General features: G+C 31.3%; 1 protein-coding gene and 1 pseudogene across 1 annotated transcript; both read right to left on the reverse strand.

Moving 5' to 3' along the window:
- Window positions 1–1352: 1352 nt before the first annotated feature.
- On the reverse strand, window positions 1353–3477 carry LOC129884682 (transcription factor bHLH96-like). The gene is made up of 3 exons (XM_055958967.1): window positions 2853–3477; window positions 2119–2538; window positions 1353–1617 (listed from the first exon to the last, which is right to left on the reverse strand). The coding sequence occupies exons 1-3, from the start codon at window positions 3354–3356 to the stop codon at window positions 1528–1530; spliced, it is 1014 nt and encodes a 337-aa protein (XP_055814942.1). The 5' UTR covers window positions 3357–3477; the 3' UTR covers window positions 1353–1527.
- A 14463-nt stretch (window positions 3478–17940) lies between these two features.
- Window positions 17941–20318, reverse strand: LOC129884683 (desmethyl-deoxy-podophyllotoxin synthase-like; annotated as a pseudogene).
- Between the last annotated feature and the right edge of the window lie 5150 nt (window positions 20319–25468).

A 25468-nucleotide genomic window follows, 5' to 3' on the forward strand; every position in this document is an offset into this window, starting at 1 on the left:
GGAATGGCAATAAGGGTTTCATTATTTCCTGCTTTTTGCTTATGTGGGTCATGTGGATCCATAAGTATGTGTTTCCAGTTTGTTCTGTTTTCTTGTAATAAAACAAGATAAATAAAAGCCTGGCCCTTTCTAGATCTGATTATGTTTTGCTGCAAGCTTTGTGTTAAAAAATACACATTTAATTAGATAAAAAATATACATTAACTAATCAAGATTAAATGGTAGATAAATGTTTGAAAAAGCCATATGACATTTGAATATTGATTAGGGGGTAAATATTGTCATACAGGTAAGTTATTTTCTTTCATCTTGCCAAGGACATTAGCACAAGAAAAAAAAAGTATTAGATGTATAGGATTATGATAGAAAATTAGTAGATAGTCGAATGCTGTCGCACTATATGTAGGAGGGAGGGGGAGGACCCTCCTTTCTTCTTCTCACTATTAGTAGTATTAATTATTTAGTAATTACGTAATTTTCTTATTTTTTTTATGTGTGTTACTATCTGTTGTTGCATTTGTTTTGTATCTTGCTATTTGGTTGCCATATTTTCTTGACACCCCACTTTGATTAACATAATTTCTTTGAGTTGAGAGATCTATCGAAAATAACATTTATGCTATCCTTTATAGATTCCACTAATGGAATTGTAAGTTCTTTTCTCTCCTTTTTCTCTCTCGTAGATGTCAAGTTTTTCATGCAATAGCAGAGTTGTCCTTGTTCTCAAAGGACCGTAAATTTGACAAAAGAATTACATTATGTATTTTTATCTTCTTTCTTATATTTGGCTTTTCCTATTGCAAGTTATGGCTCAATTTCGAAATAGCAACACGTTAATAATCCGTACTTTTGTGCAATATGGTTGATTCAATTCTCTATGACGTGTAGCCCTTTTTATGCAATGGTTTTGTCCATAATATAGCAGTATTAGTATAGGAGCACCATCACATATTCGAAAAGAAGAACAAAAACGAAAGGCTTTATTTAGATGCTAGTAACTTTTAGGTGAACTTTAAATCTAACAACCCCTTTAAAGTGCAAAAAGAACACGTACGGACATCAAACAAATCATGTTTCTTTTGTTTCTTATAGACTTAGATCGATAAAAAAGATTAGTACATAAGATAATTAATTGAACTATAGAGTGATTAATTATTGCGTGGAGGTAGTCAACAGAAATTGTGTCAAACAGTCAGCAAAAGGCATTGTTAAATAAAATTTTGCTCTCTTTCCACTAAACAAGTGTAACTAGCTAATGAAGTAGCTAGTGGTATTATTCTATTTAAATGAATCTTTGACATGTTTATTCAATGTGATAGAAGCCATGGATACACGTATATGAAGACCATTGATAATTAAGTAAATAAAAATATATCTTCAATAACATATTAAGTGAATTTAACGCGCTAGGCAATACAATTAGAATTTGCAACCTCAAAATTAAATATTCCTAATCCTACATATATAAATATAAGCAATATAGCTAGGAGAATTAAGACGCTTAAATATAGTGTCACATCAAGCTATTTAGTTAGCCTCTTCATGGATCCTACATAAAATCTGATTCACAACAGCTGCTATGTCTTCCACTGAACTCATCTTGCAACCTTCCTCTACCTGCACATTCAAAAAAAAAAAATCAGTACATTAAATTAAATTCCAAAGATTTTAGCTTTATGTTATATACATTTAGAGTTTTTTTTTTACGTCATCAGGTCATCTGTACCCATCATAATAGATAACATAACTTAATTTCATTATTTCAGTCTTATTCGTGATCTGATGGTATAAAAAATTGTTTACACTAAATAGTACTACTACTCCTATATAAAACTTAAAGCTCTTTTTTCCTATATATCAATTTATGTGACACATTTAAAATTTTGAGATTCAAACTTCTAAACTTTGACTGTGAATATAAACATAGAAGTTTTTAAAAAAATTCAAATAAATTTTATATATATGAAAAGTACATAAAAAGTATTATAAATCAGAATAATTAACAACTTAAAAAATTTAAAAGACATATAAATAAACTCTAGTCAAAGAAAAAAGCTTAGTTGACTCTCGAAATTGTAGGTGTGTCACGTAAATAATTGACATCTTAAGTAGTCTCACCTTCAAACTGAGAGAACAGAGGACAAACTGGTCAACTTTTGAAACATTGAGATGAAGTACACTTAGCCTAAGGCTCTCAAGCCCTGAAATTATTCTAGGAAGCAATCTTGGCCTCCTTTTTGATCTTATTTTCAGATTTGCATGATTTTCCACCATTGTAACCTCTATATCAGCTGTTGCTGGTAGCTGCTGGTTCCTATAATATTCATTCTCACAACCTCCATTTTCACTAGTAGCAGTAGCAGCAGTCATGCTTGTTGAGTACTGTGGAATGCTAAAGAACTCAGAAAATGGAGAAGTTTCACCATTGGATTCTTGATTTTGACTAGTCAAATGCTTCTGACCACTAAGGAATTGAAGCTGTTGCTCTAGCTCTTTCACATAGTTAATTGCACCACTAACAATTGATGCTTGATCACCCTTAATGAAAAAATCAATAGTTTAGTACCCTTAAAATATAACAAGTAATTAAAAGTGTATAATGGAACTTTCCGATTAAGAGGACATAATAGTAGATCAAAAAATTCACAACACTAAGAGTTTTATGTGTATAAAGAGGATTTAACAAGTGTTATATGTATTTCGGCGAATCCCTTTTTCATACATAGCTATGCAACTAAGTGGTCACATGTACAATTCGACATGATATCATACAAGTTATGAGTTAAAATCTCACGTCTATTAAAATAGAAATTTCACATCACACAATTTAACTGGGAAAAAAGGAATCTTACCCTTTGGACATAAGATTCAGGCATGAGAGCACGGAGAACAGAGAGGTACTCATTCATCTGTTTTCGACGATTTCGTTCAACGGCAATGTGTGTAATTCTTTGATTCTCAATCTCTTCTTCATTCTTCTTTGTTCTTGTTCTTCTTCTTCTTGGTCTAGTTGTACTACTAGACATTTCAATTGGAGAGTCCAATTGTGGCGGCTGTTCCTGTTGATCCGGAATTGTAAAATTATGGTCTAAAACAGAGGAAGAATTCAGACCCCATTGATGAAATTCACTTTGGGAATCCACCAATAATGGAGGTGGCATATTCCAATTCGAGTAGTCCTCGTACTCTTGTGGTGCTGATAAATTTTGATTATTCGCAAGAAATTCATCAAACGCCTCATTATTGAAATAATAAGAGCCAGAACCAGAACCAGAATCAGAGCCAGAGCCCCAATTTATAGTTCCAAGCAACGTGTAAAGATATTGTTGTTGTTGCGTTATAGCTTCTAGTGCCATTATCGATCGATGAAGTCTATAAGTATAGTGTGAGAAGTTTGGTTTTGAAATCGACTAAAAAAGAAATAGAGTATCCGACAGAAATGTTACAAAACGGGTTTTGGTTCTTTTAGGGTGAATTATTTCACCTTTTAAAGGCGTTCGACGGTATATAGACCACACACATGCACAGAATATTGCACGTGAAATTCTTTTGAACATATTCACATTTTATAATACAAAACAAAAATGAGAAATAATTTAAAATTCGTACTTTTACCTTTTCTTCTTTTAAGGTATTAGTAAATCTCGTTTACGGATATAGGATTGTGAGAAGATACTATTGAATGTATGTGTACCGTCATTGAAGGATCTATTCGATGGATTAATCAAAAGTCTTAAGTTAAAAAGTCATAGAAAAACATAGAAAGGTTTTTGCTTATAAATGAACCTTATACAATACAAATATGAATTAGTAGGGATAATAAATTTCAAATAATTTAAACGAATCTACTGGAAGATAGAAGGACTTGTTAATTTATGGGAACCTAAAGTTCTACGACAGTTGGTGATTTGAGTAGGATCTTGTACTACTCATCAAAGGCCTTAATCGGTCGTTTGGTACATGAAATGGAATAAGTAAAGATAATTTTATTTCACCTTTTATATGAGACGGTAATTTCATATTATTTTAATATAAATGGTGAGATTGAAAAATCTGAAATTAGTTAATACCTCAAACTAAACATAAGATAAAATTAATTTCAAATTTTATCCCAAAATTATTATCCTTATCTCAGATCTACTCATAACCAAAATTAAATTTTCGCCAGTAATTTTAAAGAGTTAGTTTTGCAATTTCATTTATTGTGTGCGACACCAATGAGACTCTAAAGATTATGTATTTAGTTAAGATGGTAAGAGTTACTTTTAAAGTCACATGTCCAATATGAAACTCTTGAAGTCTACTTAATTATACTCACACTTCAATATTACATTGGGATCTTCATACAAATAGCAGTGCTAAGCAATTGGATTAATTGCTATACATTAATTTTTTCAAAGAAATTTATCGTTACCGTTACAAACTACACAACAAACACACCATCTCATTCTAATCTTTACTTACTAATATTCTAAACCAGAATCCGATTTGAAGGAATCCAAACCCTTCTTTTAAGCTTTTCATTTTTTTTTTTTTTTTTTTTTTTTTTATTGTTCAGTATTTATATTGAGACCAACTAAATTTGGATTAATGAGCCCATTTTTAAAGGCTGGCTTTGAACATGATTTTTTTCATTCTCGTGAATTTGAAGCGGAGAATATACATTTGTACTCAAAGACATTGACTATAGTACTTTTTGAACTGCCCTAGCTAGCTAGGTTCATAAAGACTGTTAATTCTAAAGTTGTACTGCTTAGAGTAATTAATCACCAACTAATTTGGAAAACACTACTCACAACCTATTGTTGGATGAGAGTTAAATTTATGATCTGGGCCAAACTATTAGATACTTATGGATGTAGCAACATTTTATTTAAGTTTATTTATATAAAGGGACACTCAAAAATTTGTAGCGTTATATTAATGTTGTACGAAACGGAAGTAAACTCAAATTAACAACCAGCTAATAAAAGTAATTATTAACTAAGATGACCCAAACATTGCACCTTTTGATTTTTTTTTAATTTCCTTTTTTAAAATTAGAATTTGTCCCAACTCTAGATATATAAATTTGGACTTCTTATTTTTTATAACAGAACTTGTCATTATTATCTTTTGAGCGCGCATAGGATAAACTCATAAACCCCCACTTCAGTATAATAGCTCGCAAACTACATAAAAAGCATACTTAGATAACTCAATTAAAAAAAATACATGGGTTTTGAACTTGAGATCCTCGTATAAATTTGAACTCTTCTTAATATGACGTCTATTCCCTTCAAATATTGTCTATACATAGATGATAGTAACATGCTATTTTACCTCTGTTTTTGTGTGATGCGATGGAAGACGGATCAAAAAGAAAGATTGACAATTTTTTAACCTAGCAAACTTTTAAAGAAATGGTGAACGTGCATGATATTTTAGATCAGTTTCACATTGAAATTCAAAAGGAAAGTAGTGAAGCATAGGTTATAAGGTAAAACTCAAGTTTATATGATATATACATTTTTTAGCTTGATAATAGCATAGCTTGAAAGATAACTCTATGATATTTGTTAGGTAAACGGAGAATACACGAATAATATGTGACATGAACTAACTTGGCAGTGATACTTTCCATTTTCTGTCAATTTATATTTGAACAAATTGAAAGAGAGAAACAATACTTTAAATGCGTGTTTATTCCTAAACATCAAAGTATGCATGAATATTACCTGGAGGACCAGTAATTAAGTACTCCATAATGTGTGCATAACAGCATAGTATATCTAATTAATTAGAAAACGTAGAGTGACAAGGAACAAGGTGGGACCTCACCTATGCCACATGGCTAAACCCTATCCCTCTATGAGTCCCCATGCAAATATAGGCATCAACCACTTCATACACCTAACATCCGCGGGACAGTATAAGCAAAGATATCTCAACATTTTAAAGAATTATTTTATCTCATATTTTATATAAAATAGTAATCTCATTATTTTAGTATATATAATGGAATAAAATAATATCAAGATTAATTAATACTAGCTCTAATTATTCCCAAAATTATTCCAAATGACCCCTAGGAGTATTATTCTAGGGTTTATATACAAAGGATTATATAGCTCCATAAGTGATTTCGTCAGTCTTTTCAATTAAGAAATGAAACTGTATAAAAAATTATTAGATCCTTCATCTGTCAATGTGAACTCTTTCTTTAAAATTATTTAAGAGTTACCAGAAGAACCAAGTCTTCAAGCAAATCCAAAATTGCATTTATTAAATACATATGTATGACAGATAAATTTGCTGCGATATGCACGTCAAATTAACGTTGGTTATGAAGAAGTGGCCATGCGTTATTTTCAACTCTTGTCTCTATCATCTACTGAATTAAACAACGTACGCGTTAAATATGGCCCCCATATATACTTACGGTTAGGTGCATATTTATCTTGGATTCTTATAGTTAATGCGGAAAGATTTTCATCCACAAACAGTCCAAAAAGGAAAATAAAACATCAATTATGAAGAGACATACGAAAAAGAAAAAATAATCGAGCCTAATTGATCAAAGCGGAAATTAGTATTCGGGGTTTATAAGTTTTGAAATTTAGAAAAGACAATTTATTAGATTTCATAAATTACACGTGTGTTAGCAGCAGAATTGTAGCTCTACCCGTTTCCTTATTATGTAACTGCCATCTAGCATGTAGTTTAAGAACCGATCTCAAGATCTCATAAATTCCTGATGTACTCACAAGCTATTAAATACAGTCTTTTTCTCACCTAAGTTGTTATCCGATATTCCTAGCGATCAGATACATCGCAATAAAAAGGTTCAAATCATTCTAAGAAATATGCTATTAGCCACTCTCAAATCAGGGAGATAATGTGATAAGGGCAGTAAAAGATTCTTGAAATAGATTATTTTTTTTAGTGAATTGGAAGGGCAAATAAAATGTGACAACCACGATAGTTAAAATTTTGGATCAGGTAGAGGTTAATGGACAATTAGCTGTGATTACTTAAAGAAAAACTGTGATTAATTGAGATGATTAGTAGAAATCTGTGAATATTCGCAAATCAAATTGAACAGCAAAGAAGCAATGATTCTGGACATGCATGAATAAACTGGAGTCCATTGATCTGGATCTGCGCTTTGAAATTATTTCCGACATTGTTGGATCGGAGTTGTTAGAGCTACTAATTATTTTCAAATCTGTATTAGGCCGGTTAATTAATTAACACCATACATCTCTAGGCCTTAGGTTAGTAGCCCCATTAAAGAAATATTCCTGCTAATATTTTAAAAAAGATGCTCATTATATATGATTACGTGGCTGTAATTTTAACCACTTATGAAGAGACTGTCTAGATGTCAATTAATCCAGGATATAACATCAGTGTGCATGGATTCTATTTTACCATGTATTATTAATTTGATTAATTTCTTTATTATTATTATTTTTTGCATAGTAATCACAATTCAAGACGAAAGCAGTTGATCGAATTCTAACACGAGTACTCGATCGTCATGACTCTGACACTAATCATGTTAAAGAATAAAGAACTTAGCAGAGGAAGTGAGAGTTTACTGGTTATGCTTCATTACATTATTTGTACAAGTCTCTTAATTACAATATACATATTAGCAATATGCACATCAGATGTTCATGTCTTGCTAAAATTGAGATAAAAAAGTTACAGTTAAACTAAATTACAATAGAGAAAGTACTATTCTATTCTATCTCTCAACTTTAGATAACGTGTTCAACGGGGAGTTTCAATTGCCTCCTCCACAGGGATACTATATATAGAGATACTATATTTAATTTGTCTATATTCATTTTACGCAATTATATTTCACTACTTTCAAATAAATACCAAGATTGTTTGATTGGTTGGACGTGGATGGTGCATATTAATGCACACAGCTCAAGTCAACTTGCCTTGTGGGGGATAACTAAAACTGATGTACGTACACCAATTCGTCTTTTATCGTAAATTGCATGAAACTTTGATCTGTTCAATGAACAAATCTCTGTATTTTTTTTTATTAATTTCTAAAGTTACCTTAACGAATGATTGATTTATTTATCCAGTTTATTGCGTTGACATTGATATTTTGTGGTTCATATTGTATCGTTTCTTCCACTCTTCTAGGACGGCTCCAATGTCAGAAAGTCGCTCAATTTTATCTACTATCATAAAAAACTATTTTTTGTCTCCGGTAAGTCATTTTATTTTGTTTTAAGTTATTTTCTAAAAAAACAAACAAATTTTCCTTTGTTAATTATTAGGGTTTTTATCCTTTTGCGAAGGATAAAAGTTTTGTTCTGCAAAGAAAATTGGAAGAGATATAAAGGAGAAATATTATATAATATGATATTTAGACAAAGTTATGTTATTCTTTTGTTAAAACAAAATAATATTTAATGACTTTCTATGATACTTTCAGTTCAGTAAAAATAGAACCACTTTATGGCTAATTGCTTTAGTTAAAAAATGAATGACAATATTCCATTTATTAAACAGGTTTGCACACTGACCCCAATAGGGTAAATTAGTTCCGTACGGGTGGAGCGGGTGGGTTTAAGCTTCTGAGGGGTAGGGTAAGATGATCACGGGGCAGATGCGGATTCAAATGTTTTTAAAAGAGGATCTTGCAGATTTGGGTAAGTTTTGAAACGATATATTTTGATATTCGAGTTTCTCATTTACAAACTTGAAAACCAAAATTTTACTTCCAATTGGAATATCCAATACGTCCATAGCAGAACCATTAAAATAAATAAATAAAGCAAACTTATTTCATTACAATGATAGATTTATTCATCTCACTAAAACAAGATCATTTCGTATTCAAAATTCATCATATTAAGACAAAACTCATAATAATTCTTCTTTTCTACAAAAACATTTTCTATTTTAGATTTTGATATCAAAATTATTTCTAAATTTTAATTACAGTCATTATTAATTCGTAAAGCTGCAAAGACAAAAGAAATGAGACTTGTACCATAATATTGTCTTTTTTCAGTTTTTTTTTTTTTTTTTGAGGTCTTGATTGATTTAAGATATATTTTTTGGTGACACGTTCCGGTGGAGAAGGAAGAAAAAGAATGGTCATTGCATCACGATTAAAGTTTGTTATGATAATAAATAATAAAAATAAATTGAACACGAATATTTTATGTGAAAAGCCCTCAAACAGATAAAGAGGAAAAACCACGGCGTAGAAGAATTTTATTATGATAATATGGGAGTACAATGCTCTTAAATACAAAGAGAAAACAACAATAAACACTTCTATCTTGTAAAAGGAATAACTCACTAAAGAGGATACTCAAGATTATAATATTTATCTTGGTGTATAACAGCTCGGCACCTGTTTGAGACCGTATAGAGATTTGTTCAACCTGCAAACCAAGTTTTCTTTTCCCTGTTCTTCAAAACCTTCTAGTTGGAGCATGTAAATTTCTTTTTCAAGTTCTCCATGAAAAAATGCAGTTTTGACATCTAACTGCCCCAAATACAAGTCAAATGTAGCACACATTACGAGGACCATTAGAATTGTTGGGAGTCGAACCACCGGAGAAAATATCTCATTGAAGTCTATACTTTCTTTCTGAGCGAATCATTTTACCACCAATCTTGTACGATACTTCTCTACTTGATCATTATCACTGCGTTTGATCTTGTAGACTCATTTGTTTCCAATGGTCTTCCTTCCTTGTGGTAATTTAATAAGATCCCATGTTTTATTTTTATGAAGAGCTTCAATTTCTTCTCGCATTGCTGCCATCCACAGAGATGATTCTTGTCCTTTCATAGTCTCATGAAAAGTTGAAGGCTCTCTATCCCCTGTTAATAAACAGTATGCAACACTGCCCTACATAGAATAATCTGAGCGCCAAGCTGGTCTCTTCTCTCCCTAGTTGACCATCGAACTTGTGGAGTTTCAATCTCAGCTTGCTCTTGTTCTTCGTGCTCTGGTGCTGCTTTAGAAGAAACTAGAACTTCTTCTATTTCTTCAATTTCAACTGTAGTAGTCTCTGATTTTTCCTTCGAGGTGCTACCTTCTTTTGCTTGTATCTTATTTTCAACAAATACAATATCTCTGCTGATTACCACCTTGCGGGCAGTGGGATCTCATAAGCGATACCTCTTGACTTCATCAGCATATTCTAAGAAAATGCATTTTTTAGATTTCGGATCCAACTTTAATTTTTTTTGGGTGTTGTACATAATATAAGTAGGACTTTCGAATATATGTAAGTAAGAATAATCAATTGATTTTTCTGTCCACATCTCCATTGGTGTTTTCAGATCAATTGCGGTTGATGGTGACCAATTGATCACATAACAGGTGATTTTGACTACTTCTGTCCAAAATAGTTTTTCCAATCCTGTAGTTGCCAACATAGCTCTTGTCCGTTCCAACAAGGTTCTGTTCATCCCCCTTGCTACTCAATTTTGTTGTGGAATATATGCCACTGTGAACTGCATTTTAATACCTTCATTTTTACAGAAGTTATCATATTCATCACCAGTGTATTCTCCTCCATTATCTGTCCTCAAACACTTGATCTTTTTCTCAGATTCAAGTTCCACCCGTGCTTTGAACTCATTGAAAATCGAAAAAACATTTGCCTTTCTCTTGATTAGATACACTCAACTTCTTCTGGAGTAATTGTCGATAAATGACATGAAATATTTCGCTCTTCCTAGGGACTCCATCGGTGCTTGCTAGACATTAGAATGGACTAGATCTAATATTTTCTTGCTTTTAGCAGAGAAACTGCTAAACTTCAATATATGTTGCTTATTGATAACACAATGCTCACAAAAGGATAGTGGAACCTTTTTGAGCCATGGAAGAAGCTTTTGCTCAACAAGAATCTTCAAACCTCGTTCCGACATATGGCCAAGTTTATGATGCCACATTCTCGTTGATTCTTCAAATGAACTTGCTGACGCGATTGATGTTTCTCCTTCTTGGTGTGTTTCACCTTTAAGCACATATAGATTTGCAGTAATTTTTTCCACTTTCATCACTACAAGCGCTCCTTTTGATATTTTCATGATTCCACCATAAGTCTTATATAAAGATCTATTATCATCTAATTGTCTCAAATACAATAGATTCTTCCTCAAGTCTTTTATATGTCGTACCTCCTGGATGGTGCATACCGTGCCATCATACATCTTTACTTTAATAGACCCAATATCAATAACATTAAAAGCATGATCGTCTCTTATGAACACAGATCCTTCTGAGATAGGTTTATATTGATGGAACTATTCTCTCCAAAAAGTCATGTGCCATGTTGCTCCTGTGTTCAAGATCCAGACATCAGAGAAATATTTTCTGCCTTCATTATTTGATACTACTTCACGATATAAAATATCACCATCATCCAAGGTACTTGCAACATTTCATAAGCATTTGATGAATCAGGGTGTTCACTCTTCTTCTTGACCAACAATCTTTCTTGATGTGCCCTTTGTTACCACAGTTGTGACACTTAATATTCTTCTTACTTCTTGATTTAGATCTACCATGATTGTGACTCCCACTGTGGCCACGTTCTGTTGATCTTCCTCTCACCATTGTCAAAGCTTCAGCTTGCTGCGAACTTACTTGTATGTCTTCATTATTTTTGCGTCGATTTTCTTTTTCTAAGACAGCGGCTGCAACTTCATCGAAAACTAGACTGTCAGTATTGTTCGTCAGGTTGATGATGAGTTGATCATACGAGTCAAGCAGACTTTGAATTAGAAGCTCCACACGTTTAGTCCCCTCTATTTTACAGCCCATTTTTGTAAGTTGTGAAAATAGAGTATTTAAAGTATTGAAGTGTTCAGTAACCGACATGGACTTTGCCATTCGAAGAGTATACAATCTTCTTTTTAAGAAGATTTTATTATGCAAAAACTTGTTCTCATACAATCCCGTAAAAGTATCTCATATTCTCTTCGTCGTCCGTTTTTCAACCATACTAGACAACACTTGACCAACTAGTGTTAAGAGTAGATCAACAACTGCGTTGCTGTCTATATCATTCCACTTGTTGTCATTAGTAAAGTCTGTGGTTCAGCTTTCGGTTACAACTAAGCAATTGTTTTTTCTCAATATCACTCTTATTTTCAATTTCCACAATGAGAAATTAGTACAATTGAATTTCTCAACGTCAAATTTTATCGTAATCGACATTGTTATTTGCTTCAAATCCTTTTAGATTGTTTATGAATATTTTTGCGAACAATCGTGATAAACTGTACCATCACCAAAATTACTATTCACGTGAATAGTATTTTTCATCGAATTTTACTATTCATAAAAATTTACTATTCAGAGATAGTACCTTCGCATAAAATAGACAGAATAATCGAGGGCTCTGATACCACTGTTACGGGGAGGAAGCACCACAACTAAAGTTTGATATGATAATAAATAATGAAAAATAAATTGGACACGAGAATTTTATGTGAAAACCCCTCAAACAGATAGAGGGGAAAAATCACGGGGTAGAAGGATTTTACTATGATAATATGGGACTACACTGCTCTCAAATACAAGGATAAAACAACAATAAACACTTCTCTCTTGTAAAATGAATAATTCACTAAAGACTACAATATTGTTCTTGGTATATAACTCTCTTGGACAGTGCATGTGCACCTCCCTTTTTGATTTTCTTGCAGTACTATAATATTGTCTTTTTTCATAATTTTTTTTTGAGGTCTTGATTGATTTAAGATATTTTTTTTGGTGACACGTTCAGGTGGGGAAGGAAGAAAAAGAATGGTCATTGCCGCTGAATAACAGAAATAAACCAACATTTTATTTTATTTTACTAAAAGCCAATGTATACAAGAAAATATTAAAGTTTAATACAGTAGTTGAAATTTTTTTGGTAAAAAATATAATTAGTTAAGTTTAAACTTTTAAACAACGTACAAACTACATGTTAATAAAGAAAAATTATTCATTATAAGGATTGTTTTAGTGTGCAAGTGAAGTGGAGCGAGATGAAAATAATAATAAAAAAATACTATGATGCATGGAATGAGATGGGTTAGTGTTTATGGGTCAGTCTGTTCGATTTGAATTATTATCAATTTAGTTTATTAATTTTTGATCTTGAAATATATTAAATTGATAATTAAATAAATAAGATATTTATTATCAATTTTTAATTTATCGTTTTTTGATCTTTAACAGTCCAATTTTTGATTTAATCAATAAAAAAATATTTTCAAAATAAATATACAAGTTCTCCAATGCAATAGTGCCCCACCGCATTCTTTAATAGTGCTCCAATATCAATTTATTTCTAGGGCTGCTATATCCTCGACCTTACGTATAGGATCAGAGTACCATCTTTACCTTTTTGGGTCTTTGGGTGAAATTAATTAAGTGTAATTCTTGAAAGATACATATATCTAATCACGAAATCAAGATTCATGAACTAAGTGCTAATTTGAATTTAAAAGTTAAATTCTTGACTTTGATTCACACCTAGACTTATCTCCAACGTAAGAACGACAAAATATAGAGCCCAAATCATTTTTAACTACTATATCATTATTATTTTGTAAATATTAGTAATAATTTGTATTTCTTTTCGTCTTAATCCATGTGTACATTTTTTTAAAGTATATTTCAAATAGAACAACATATTTTTAATATTTAGAAATAATTTGATTTAAAACTCTTAGTTTACCATTAATGAGATACTTTTATATGGGATAATTATTGTTATACCCTTAAAAAGAAACTATTTACTATTGAATATCTCATTACTGTCACACCCTTATTTTTAACTATTTCGCGAATTTGATACCATGAGAGTATATAATATACTCTGATGGTATCAAACAGTTTCGCTGAATCACTGTCTCTTCCTTCTTGATACCATCAGAATATACTATACTCTGATGGTATCAAGAAAAAACTGTTTGCTAAATTAATTGATACCATCAAAGTATAATATACTCTGATGGTATCAAAGAGGAACAAGGGAAAGGACACTGGAATAAATATACGTTTGATATAATGAGAGTATATATACACTTTAATGGTATCAAGAATGAAGAGATAGCACTTCAGCGAAACTATACTCTGATGGTATCAAGAAGAAACTGTTTGATACCATCAGAGTATCAAAGAGGAGTAGTGATGCTGACGCCAGCATGACATCATGAACAAAATTAAAAGAAAAAAAGTGGGGTAAGAGGGTAATATTTTAGACCATGAGTCTATTAAAGGTAAATAGTTTGGGTTGGGTCCAATTTGAGTAAATAGTTTCACAATTAATTTATTAGGTGTAATTTTCTCCTTTTATAATCACACAGATATTTATGACTTATTTTAGAGACCACAGTTTTAAAATATTTAGTTCTTTCTTTAACTTAGTACTCTGTCAAACCCTTTGTCATAAAAGAGTTGTTGACAGTTGACACCAATTGATTCGAGCATTTTTCTCGAATCTTATCGTGAAATCAAAGGCAAATAATAGCTGCAACTAAACCAAAATTTGCCTTTTTGAAGATTATTTTCTTATTCCATGTTGCAAAAGGAAACCTAATATTTAATTTTCTTTTCCAAATTATCACGAATGTTTTGTCCACTTTACTTTAATTTCTGTTCTTACTTGTGACTTTTGAATATAATAGTACTTTTGATCTTATTAGAAAATCCATCAATTATCTTCACTTTTATACCAACTTCAGTTTAGATTAGTTCTACTATTTTGGTCTTTACTCCAATATTTTAGCTTGATGAATATTTAACATGTCCTATAAAATATATTCTAAAGGAAAAACTATCTAATTATAGAAACATTTTTACCATAAATACTAGTACACTCTATAGTTTGAAATAATTACATATTGTCTAATTAATTATTATTTTAAGTCAGTTACATCACTTCTTCAGATTTCAAGTTAGATACATGTATCAAAGATGCTAAATACATGAATCTTTGATACTAGATACATTTTGAAATACATATACATAGGGAGAGAGGCGAGCGAGACATGAGAGAGGTGATCAAGAGAGTTAGTGTATCGCAGATACATGCGAATCACACTAAATACATTTTTTTGGGATACCATATACATTTCAGATACATTCTAAAATAAAGATACATAGGGAGAGAGGAGAGCGAGAGTGTTAGTGTATCCCAAATACATCTGAATTACACTTGGATATAGTGTATATTTAGAACAAATTATACCTAATTTGACTCGCATGTATCTGAGTGTGTCAGATACATATATCTGGTGAAGTAGATGGGGTACTGAAGGTAATTTGGAAACCAAAGAGAGTTGGTTTGTGTAATACAACGATATATACGAACGAAAAAAATCCAATTTATATAATATAGCGAGATATACAAACGGGAAAGCCCAATTTGTATAATGAAACAAGATATACAAACGGAAATTGACATAATAACTAAAACTATAGCTATAAAACGTAATTAGACAAACTATATCTGAGGATTCTAATTATGTTTCAAATCATTGCTATTTTTGAAAATCCTTCATTATAAATACCAACCAATTAACGACCCAAAAAGGAACTCATTGATACCAGTGGTTTCATTTACGTGCCCATAGTTTAGAGATATTTTAATGACAAATTAATAAATGATGATGTGTTTTTAATTTCTTCATAATTGGTCTGTCACCTACCAAGATTTGTGGACCAATATGAATGTTAAGGTTTGAGTTTAAGTAGATGTGACTGGCTAGCTCTAATTAATTTACTTTACTAAGTAGCCAGCTAGCTAGCTAATTGCTCGACCCCAGTCGATGTACAAAGTTTCAAATTCCTGTCTGCCTTTAACAAGTTAATTTCAAAGAAATTCCTACGCGATCGGTAAGTGTACAGGTACATATATATATATATATATATATATGCATGTTAATCATTGTTGTATTGCTTAACAAAAAAATTCATGGACCTTGTTAAGTTTGAGTGATAATTAAAGATTATATTGCATACATCAAGATATTTAGGAGAATCTGTTTATGTTTTGAAATTTACATCACTTTAACATTAATGTCAATGACGAAGTTAGAATTTTCACTAAAAACAGTTAAGATATAAAAAAATAAATACATAAATAAATAAACAGAATCAACATATAGTATATACACAGTTTTTCCATCATCTAAACTCTAGTGTAATATTCAAGGTAAGGAATGACAGTTTGACGAATAATTAATCTATTATGAACACTTAAAAATTGAATAGAAGAAATATTTTTTTTAGATTTAGTGCAAAACTGAAGATCTCTCCTGAAAAGGACAAAAAAATAAAAATAAATTTGTAAAGGACTATAAAACCAACATAAAATTATATAATGGAGTAATTTCACCAATAAGAAAAAGCAAAATCTAATTAAATTTTTTTTTTAATAGCCAAACTATCTTATTAGATATACATCCATATCCTATATACTAATTATATCTATATTTTCAAATAATTTCGTATTTTATAACTAATTAAGAGTTTCTTATCATACATTGAGAGGAAGATACACCTAGATATATGTATTCTTGCTACCAAATTTATTAAAATAGGGAGAGAGACAAGCGAGATGGAGAGGAGGCGAGTGAGGTAGTCATGTATCACAGATATATGCGAATTACACTAGATACACACTAACTAGATACATATACTTGTGTGTATCTGGTGTGATTCGTATGTATTTGGAATACCAGATACATAGAAAAGTGCCGAGCGAGATGAGAGGGAGGAGAGAAAGATTTGTTTATGTATCCCAGTTACAAGCGAATCCACTTGGATACAGTGTATCTAGAATAAATTACGTCTAATTTTGACCATATATATCTCAAAATACATCTATCTGGACGCATCAAAATTTAGTAAGATCCGTAATATTGTATACTAGAATGTGTCTAAGTAATTAGCTGCTAAACTAATGAAATTTCTGTAGTTCCCAAATTTTAACTACAGTTAAAAAGTTTTAAATAATATATACTAAAATATTTCTCTATCACATAAAATTATGAGAATCTTGAACTTGAGCAACATTGCAAATGCTCTTTTTTCATGCAAAAAGTTGGTTGTGGGGTCTAAAAATCTTTCCTTTTTTTTTACCCTTTATTGTTTCTTCTAGTACTGTATCCATTGGAACCCGGAAATATGATTACATTCAAATTGACTAAAGAACAAATTTCATTGAATCTGACTCCTATATGGATCAATCTCAAGAACAACATTATGCTAAATTGCAAAAACATATCACTCTTTTTCACATTAATCCGGTCGGGTATGGAAAAAAATTGTGGACTATAAGCCCTAGTCATGGTTGATTATGACCTCTAAAGCTCATAGTTTTTACAATAATCTGCATTATTGCTTGGTGTATCCAACAGGAGGATTCTTTTCATGGATTTGGTCTCTCCTGATGTGTATTAATTTTGGAAAGTGATGGTAACACAAATTTTTAAATAAGATTTTGTTGTCAAGGTTATATATAAGTTTAAATTTGGACATTCTCAAGGTTATTATTGGAGATCAATTGTTCGGACTAATAGGTCATCAGTTCAAGCCGTGACTTAATGTGGTGAAATCTTCTTCTTCTTTTTTTTTTTAACCAAGATTGATGCCTGTCAATATCAAGTTTGATCAAATAATGTCTCAGTTGCAAATGGACAAAATATAATAAACGTTTTGAATCCGGAATCCAGGAAGATTGTCCTGGTTAGATCCATCGAAGAGGGCCGCGTAGGGTCGAAGGAATGACTAAACAGAGGAAACATGGGTTTGATTTGAAAGAAAATCATTACTGAGATAATCCATAATGTGCTGCATTTCCTCTTAGATACCTGAGTTTTGCTCTTCGCATTTGAAGATTATTACCGACTTACTAGCTTGTTAAGTAGGGAAGTTCTTCTCTCAATTTTCACAAATAAACTAAACTAGAATGGTATTGAAGTTCAACAACCATCATTGATAATATAATTGGTCATATTTGACAAAAAAAAAAGCTGTTTGGGATGGATAATATATATGTTGTTAAAACGTAAAATGACCTTTCCGCTACCATTGCTTAGTACATATATAATGATTTCACTTAGAAACTACTTAAATATCAATTTTCTTGTACATAACTTATTTCCAGATTTGCATATACTACCGCAGAGACTGGACAAGAGTGTTTTTCGTTTGTTTGGACACTTTATTTTGATGTGCATCAGTCAAGAAATATAAGGTTTTGCAAGCAAGAACAAATCATTCTTCCTCCCAGCTGTTGCCCCAAAAGTCTCAGTCATGTCAAGTTCATTTGCTTCAATTCCATCTGGGAGTTTCCAGTCGAAATGAAACAACAGCTTTGCAAGTGGAAGTTCAATATTTGCAATTCCAAAAAGTGCCCCCGGACATATCCTTCTGCCAGCTCCAAATGGTATGTAATCAAGATTAGTCCCTTTGAAATCAGAAACAGAATCCTGGAATCTTTCTGGTTCAAAACATTCTGGATTTTTCCAGTGCTCGAGATGTCTCCCTATTGCCCACGCATTGATGATGACTTAAGTTTTTGGTGGTATGTCATAGCCACCAATCTCATTTTTCTCCAGCTTCTCTCGGTAGTAATAAAGGTAACGATGGATGCATTCGTAATGTCTTTTTGATAACTAACTTCATATAATGTAGCTGTTGGAGTTCTGATTCTGTAATTTTGGTTTTCCCTTCAAGTACCTTTCTCACCTCAGCTTGTGCCTTTTCCATCACTTGTGGATTCTTCATCATTTCTGAAATTGCCCACTCTAAAACTGTAGATGATGTCTGTTCCCCCTATGAACATTTCCTGATCAATAAGCACAGCCATGAGAATTTGAGAAGAAGCTTTTATTTGAAACAAATTCAGCTGAGGCTAATAAACAGTTTTTCAAATCCTGGCAAGATGGTAAAATAAGGTGACAACATGGAGAATTCGAACATCGATACAATAACTTTGATGAATCCATAAATCCTAAGAATACTTTTAATGGCTAAGCATCTTCTGTAAAACCACTATATTGACACCCTTTTGGAGAGCATATATTTTTCGTGACATCAAGTATAAGTTTTATGGATTGAGATTCCTTTTCAAATTAAGGCAAACAATAATATGATCTTCAAAAAGATGTTATATGTAAACTAATAATATGATCTTGTTCAGAAAAGGGTGTGGCCGACTGTCAGTAAAGTATGTGAAAACTATGAAAGATCAAAGTTCAAATTTCAACAGAAACATTAGGTGATTTCTTACCTTCTGTCTAAGACTTGGGGAACAGAATTCCTGATACCTATAGGCTATACTGGTGGGAGATATCAGGTACCATTGAAATGGTCATTGTGCCCACAAGTTGATCCGAACACTAGCATTATTCAAAAAGTGAAAGGATGCTTGAGGCTGGAAATTACTTACCAAAATGACAGCTTTTAGAGTGTTTCTTGAGATGGGAATTTCAAGATCACTACTTTCTTGAACCCTAAGCAGGACATCAACCAAATCTTCATTGTGCAACATAATTTATCAGACTTTCCGGTGTACTTTCTCAAGTGCAGGCTTCACTCCACTTAACAAGTGAAGAATCTTGAAAGAAGGAAATATATCTGGTAAATCAAAACCTCTAGCAAACTCTGTAATTGTTTTCATAGCTGCAATAAACTCATCTTTGTGCATGCATTTCTTACCAAAGGCTGCCCTTGCAGTTATATTATTCGTCATGGAAAATATCATTTTGCCTATATCAACAAGAACTTGTGATGATGTCAAATAAATTGCTTCAATAAGATTCTCTACTTCCTCCTCCCTAATTGATTCAAACGATTGAACGCGCTTTGCACTTAGAAGCTCAAAGACAAACTTTTCTAAGTTGTCTCCATATAGGTCCATAAGGAGAGAAAGAAAGGTTGGGACTATTGTTAGTTAAAATCTCTAAAGCAAGAATTTGTGGCCTATTAGCAAAGATTATGTCATGAGTTTTTGTTACCTCTTTTGCTACTTGTGGTGATGATAAAACAGCAGAAACTTCCCCAAGTTGTAAGTGCATGATGGGACCATATTTATTTGCCAAGTTTCTTAAATTATGGTGTGGCAATGAACTTGATAATTGGTTGTAAGTTTCCAATAAGTGGAAGCTTTCTAGGACCTGGAGGTAATTTACTCTGAATCTTGAATTTTTTCCATAGTTTCACAGCCATAATTACAAATATAAGGAAGGCAATAAGCATAGGAAAATTTAAGTATTGAAACTCCATTACCATGGATTTGTTTAGTGCCAAGTACTATTAGCTTGCCTTTTTGTTGTGTTTTTAGTTTCTTTATTCTTACTTTTGTTTCTTCCTTGTTGAATAAAGACATTGGATGTTTGACTTTTCATATCATAATTTTGTCACACAAAAGAATTAAACAATTTCTCAAGATACACATCACCTCTTTAGTTAAAATGAGTGCCAATTTCTGCTATTCAATTATCAAGTAAATTATTGCTGGCTTGAATGTTTTGAATGTACTATTTTGTCATTTTTCAGTAGTTTATAGTATTGCAATTATCGTATTTAATTGAACGTAGTTAAGATCATAATGATTAAGATTCAGACCTACAAAATAGACAGATCTAATGACTGATATTTGAATAATTAAGATTAAAATCTTAATTAAGTGCACATAAATGAAATCTTATTCTATAATATGTTTACTCGTAGTAAAACAATATTCTCAAGCTTATAATTGTTTATATCAATTGAGTGAATACATAACATGCATTTTTACATGAATTGCAATCATTAATTTAATTATAATTGGTTGATACATATTTTTGGATCAATTTATCACTTAATAACTGTTTTGGTGCGGATGAGTTTTTACTTGCTCCAATCAACAAGCACACATATGATTTTTTCTAACTCGCACTGAGTCGCACATGACATTTTACATTAAATCATGCAATCTCAATTTTCGATAGTAAAAAGTTAAGATTTAAAATTCATTCACTTAAAGTAAGTAACAAATGTGTATATATAAGAGACGTTTATCTTGCATTATTAGTTTGGTGTAAATAAACATCACATATATGACAATTCTACAAGTAAACTAGTGAAATAAGTTTGATTTCTTTTTGTCCATTCGTTATATTCTATTTTGAATTGTCCTAAACAGAAAAATTTCTGGTATACTATTTTGTGGTTCCTCTATTCCATAATACTAGTCCAATTTCACTGTCCTAGAGTCGGACAAACAAATATTTGACTAGAATATTCAATATGTGTTATGTCATCTTCTTTTTCATGTATTTTTTCCCTAACATATGCATTTTATTTATTTCAAGTTCTTTTTTGCTTACTAGTAGTTGGTAATTTTCTTGGAGCATTTTATGGGCTTACTTGACATACTTTTTCAAATGAAACAACAAGAATTCTGGCAATCGAGAATTATTATATAACGAAAGAGAACTAATGTTGATAAAGTATAAATAATTTATAACTATTTTGTGAGGTGAGTATTGTATATGTTCCCCTTCTCCATGTCTTCACTTTATGAATTTTTGTTATATACAGATAAAGGGTGGTGAATTAACTCCTGCACCATAATAGTGGCCTTTTAATCAAGAATTTCAAGAAGTGACCTGGATTAATCAAAATTAAGTTAAGTAAACAAATTTAACCTTTTGCCTGACTTTCTCTCTAGTAGCATCAGTTAACTCAATATTATTTCTATATACATGCTCGAGGCCTCATTTTTATGTATGTATGTATATATGTATGTATGATATTTATTTTAAAAAAATAATTAGGTATTATATTTTGAAAACTTAGTAATATCACCATAATTTCTTACTAGGGGCAAAAATAGTGTTATTTATGAAATCTCCCCCTATTATGATTTTTGTTTGTATCATTGGGCTGCTGAACTGACCCGATTTAGTTTTCAAACATGAGTTAGTTGGACCAGATTAGTTTTCGGGTGGAGCGGGTCATTTTGCACTTTGCCCTATTTTGTAGTGATTTTTAATTTTTGCCTCTCAAAACAAATAATTTTTTTTTTGCATTATAATATTCTAAGTTTATGCCCCACACTCATAGTGAATTTATATTTCGCTAGACATAAGTCCAATTGTTAAGGACAGAGTTTAAAAACCAATTCATTTAAAGGAAAAAAATATTAAAAATCAGTGATAAACTGTGCAATTAAATGATTAGAAGTTGATAAACAAAGGTCGTCACAAATTTTTGTGTCTCTGCTACTCTTTCGATCAAGTAAAGGTCATTTATATTTCAGATTTTTCTTTATGATTGTAAGCTAGTATATTTTACTGACTACAAATTATTGATCATAGTGTAGCTAATTTTGGTAATATCTCATTAGTAGTAGAGTTAGCTGCATCGAATAATAGTGCTATTGAAAACTAATAAATATAGGAAAATTACTGGAACGAAAACGACTTAGAAAATTTCTCAAGCATAACTTTTCAAAACGTCAATGGAATTCAAAATTTCTGATAAGATTCGAGTCAATAAAAGCAATTAATACCTCAAAAAATGGATCGTAGCTCTGAAAATTAATTAGGACTTGAAAGTCTAACATACAGTATGTAATCCAACGGTCAGCAGTGGTCATTTGTGTCAAAATGAATGTGTGTTACCTCAGATTTAAGGAAATGGTATTTAATTTCACTATTAAATATTAAGTGTCGTGTGCATCCCTTTGCTTTTACTACTAGTCACTTAAAAATGAATTTTAAATAAAGAATGTGTTATAAAATAAACTAATTTAGCAATTTAATAAGAAGGAGAAATAATAAAAAAATAGTAAGAGACCGAGAGAAAGGTTGCAGAATTCAGTGTGTGTTCTGCACAAAACTGATCAATTTGTAGAAGTGGAAAAAGGAGAAAACGTAGGGGGACACAGATAAGTGGAGGAAAAAGGGGAAGAGAAAAGTAATTGCAATTTGCTATTTTAGTGGGTGCTACTAGAAAGTGGAACATCCACTTACACAATACTCCCCCCCTTTGGATGTCCACGTGTACTGTGTCTCAAAAAAAAAATTATACATGAGACAATATACATAGTTAGCCTGAACACCCATAAATGTTGTTAGGAGTATTCATGATTCGGTTTGGATCGGTTATTGATTAAAATCATAATCAAACCAATTTAATCGGTTTCTAAATGTCTAAAACCATAACCAAACCAAGTAAAATAATAACCACCGGTTTGGTTATTGTCGATTTGGTTTGATTTTTCGATTTATGATTAGCCGGGATAATTCAAATATTCTCTCTCTACATTCTTCAAATTTCTTATGAAGCTCATTTTTCCTCACAGCCCACAAGGGCGAATTTTGCTACATATTGAGGGAAAGACATGTTGATGGCAAATCAGGTGGATCAAACTTACAACACAATTTAGATTTAAAAGAACAAGTCAAACAGAGGTTCCAAAATACAAACAACTTTGTCCATTAAAAAAAAATTACATATTTAAACTAAACTAACTAGAGAATCCATAATATAATCAAAAGTACTTCGACCATCTTAAATTAATAATTAAAAGGTATAAAATATCTTTAATTATTTATGAAAAGCTAATATTATACATATAAATAATTATAAATTTTATGTATATAATTATCGGTTTGGTTCGATTATTTATTCGGTTATTTTTTACTATAACCATAACCAAATCAAATATTATCAGTTTTTCAAATTTAAAACCAAACCAAACCAAATATCGGTTTTTTTATTCGATTTGGTTAAATTTTCAATTTGATTTTGATTTTAACCAAAATTGTGAACAGCACTAGATGTTGTGCCTCGTTAAAACCTTATTAGAAAAAAAATCAGTGGAAAAAAGCCTAATGAAGGAAAAAGAGTACACACATCTGGTAATACGCCTTGATTGCTGCCTCATTACAAACCTTACCAGGAAAACTCAGTGGGACAAAATCATGGTTAAGAAAAAAAGAGTACAACGCGTATTTTACTCCCCCTGATGAAAACTTCATTTGATATTTTGGAGACAACGCATTCCAATCTTATATCTTAATTTCTCAAAAGTTGATGTTGGTAATGCCTTTATAAATAAATTAGCAAGATTATCACTCGAACGAACTTGTTGTACATCAATATCACCATTCTTGGAGATCATGTGTGAAGAATAATTTTGGTGAAATATGTTTCATTTTGTCTCTTTTTATGAAGCCACCTTTCAATTGAGCTATGCATGCGATATTGTCTTCGAATATAACAGTAGGTACTTTGACATCATTTTTCAGGCCGCATCTTTTTTTGATGAACTGTATCATCGATCTCAACCCCACATATTCTCTACTTACTTTATGAATTGCTATTATTTCAGCATAATTTGAAAAAGTAGCAACAATAGACTGTTTTGTAGATCGGCATGATATAACAATTCCTCTGTATGTAAATAGATAGCCTATTTGAGATCGAGTTTTATGTAGGTCTAATAAATAACCTGCATCTACATAATCAATAAAGTCTGCACAACTTTTGTTAGTATAAAACAAACCCATATCAATGGTACCCTTTAGGTATCGCAAAATATGCTTGATACCATTCCAGTGCCTTCGCGTTGGGATGAACTATACCTTGCCAACAAATTAACAGAAAATATTATATCAGGTCTGATTGCGTTAGCAAGATGCATAAGTGCACCAATAGCACTGAGATATGGTGGTTTAGGACCAAAAAGTTTTTCATCCTTTACTAGAGGTCGAAATTGATCTTTTTCCACTTCAAGTGATTGAACAACTATTGGAGTACTTAATGGATGTGTTTTATCCAATAAAATCATTTTAAAATTTTCTTAGTGTAGACAGATTGGTTGACAAAGACCCCGTCTGCTAATTATTCAATTTATAGACCCAGACAAAATTTTGTCTTTCCAAAGTCTTTCATCTTAAATTCTTTCTGTAGATATTCAATCGCCTTTTGGACCTCTTCAAGGATTCCAATGAGATTTATTAACTCTAATAAGAATATTTATAAATAGAATTAATGTTTTTTATGTACATGAAACTAATCTCTTTTGTCTCTATTAAATTATTAAAAAAATTCTTTCTCGAATTTTATAACCACGCGAATTCACTAGTTAAGTATAAAATCTCCATAAAAATTGAACAAACAACAAACTCTGAACCATAATTTTTTCTAGCTCATCAAAGTCCTTGCTAGCCTAACGCAGCTTAATTAATAAACATTAATACACTATTCCATTGTGACAAAAAAGTATTTAGTAGCCATAATTAATAAGAGCAGAAAGGACAAATAACAAAAGGTCCTGACTGATTATTGATAAGAATACTTGAAGATTATCAGCTAACTGCACGCAAAAAACTCTAATTTTATTTGATAGAGTTTTTTTTGTGGATCACAAATACATGATTTATTGCTTTGGTGGCATGCTATGGAGTTTTGTCAAATAAA

Source organism: Solanum dulcamara, chromosome 4, assembly GCF_947179165.1.
Source record: "Solanum dulcamara chromosome 4, daSolDulc1.2, whole genome shotgun sequence".
NCBI lineage: Eukaryota > Viridiplantae > Streptophyta > Magnoliopsida > Solanales > Solanaceae > Solanum > Solanum dulcamara.

What these genes read in the sequence shown, in the direction of transcription:
- LOC129884682 (XM_055958967.1), bottom strand. Translation starts at nt 3,356, where the DNA reads ATGGCACTAGAAGCTATAACGCAACAACAACAATATCTTTACACGTTG. An exon ending in CTGAATCTTATGTCCAAAGG is followed by an intron (nt 2,539 to 2,852) that starts GTAAGATTCCTT and finishes TTTTTCATTAAG; the next exon opens with GGTGATCAAGCATCAATTGT. An exon ending in TCTGTTCTCTCAGTTTGAAG is followed by an intron (nt 1,618 to 2,118) that starts GTGAGACTACTT and finishes TTGAATGTGCAG; the next exon opens with GTAGAGGAAGGTTGCAAGAT.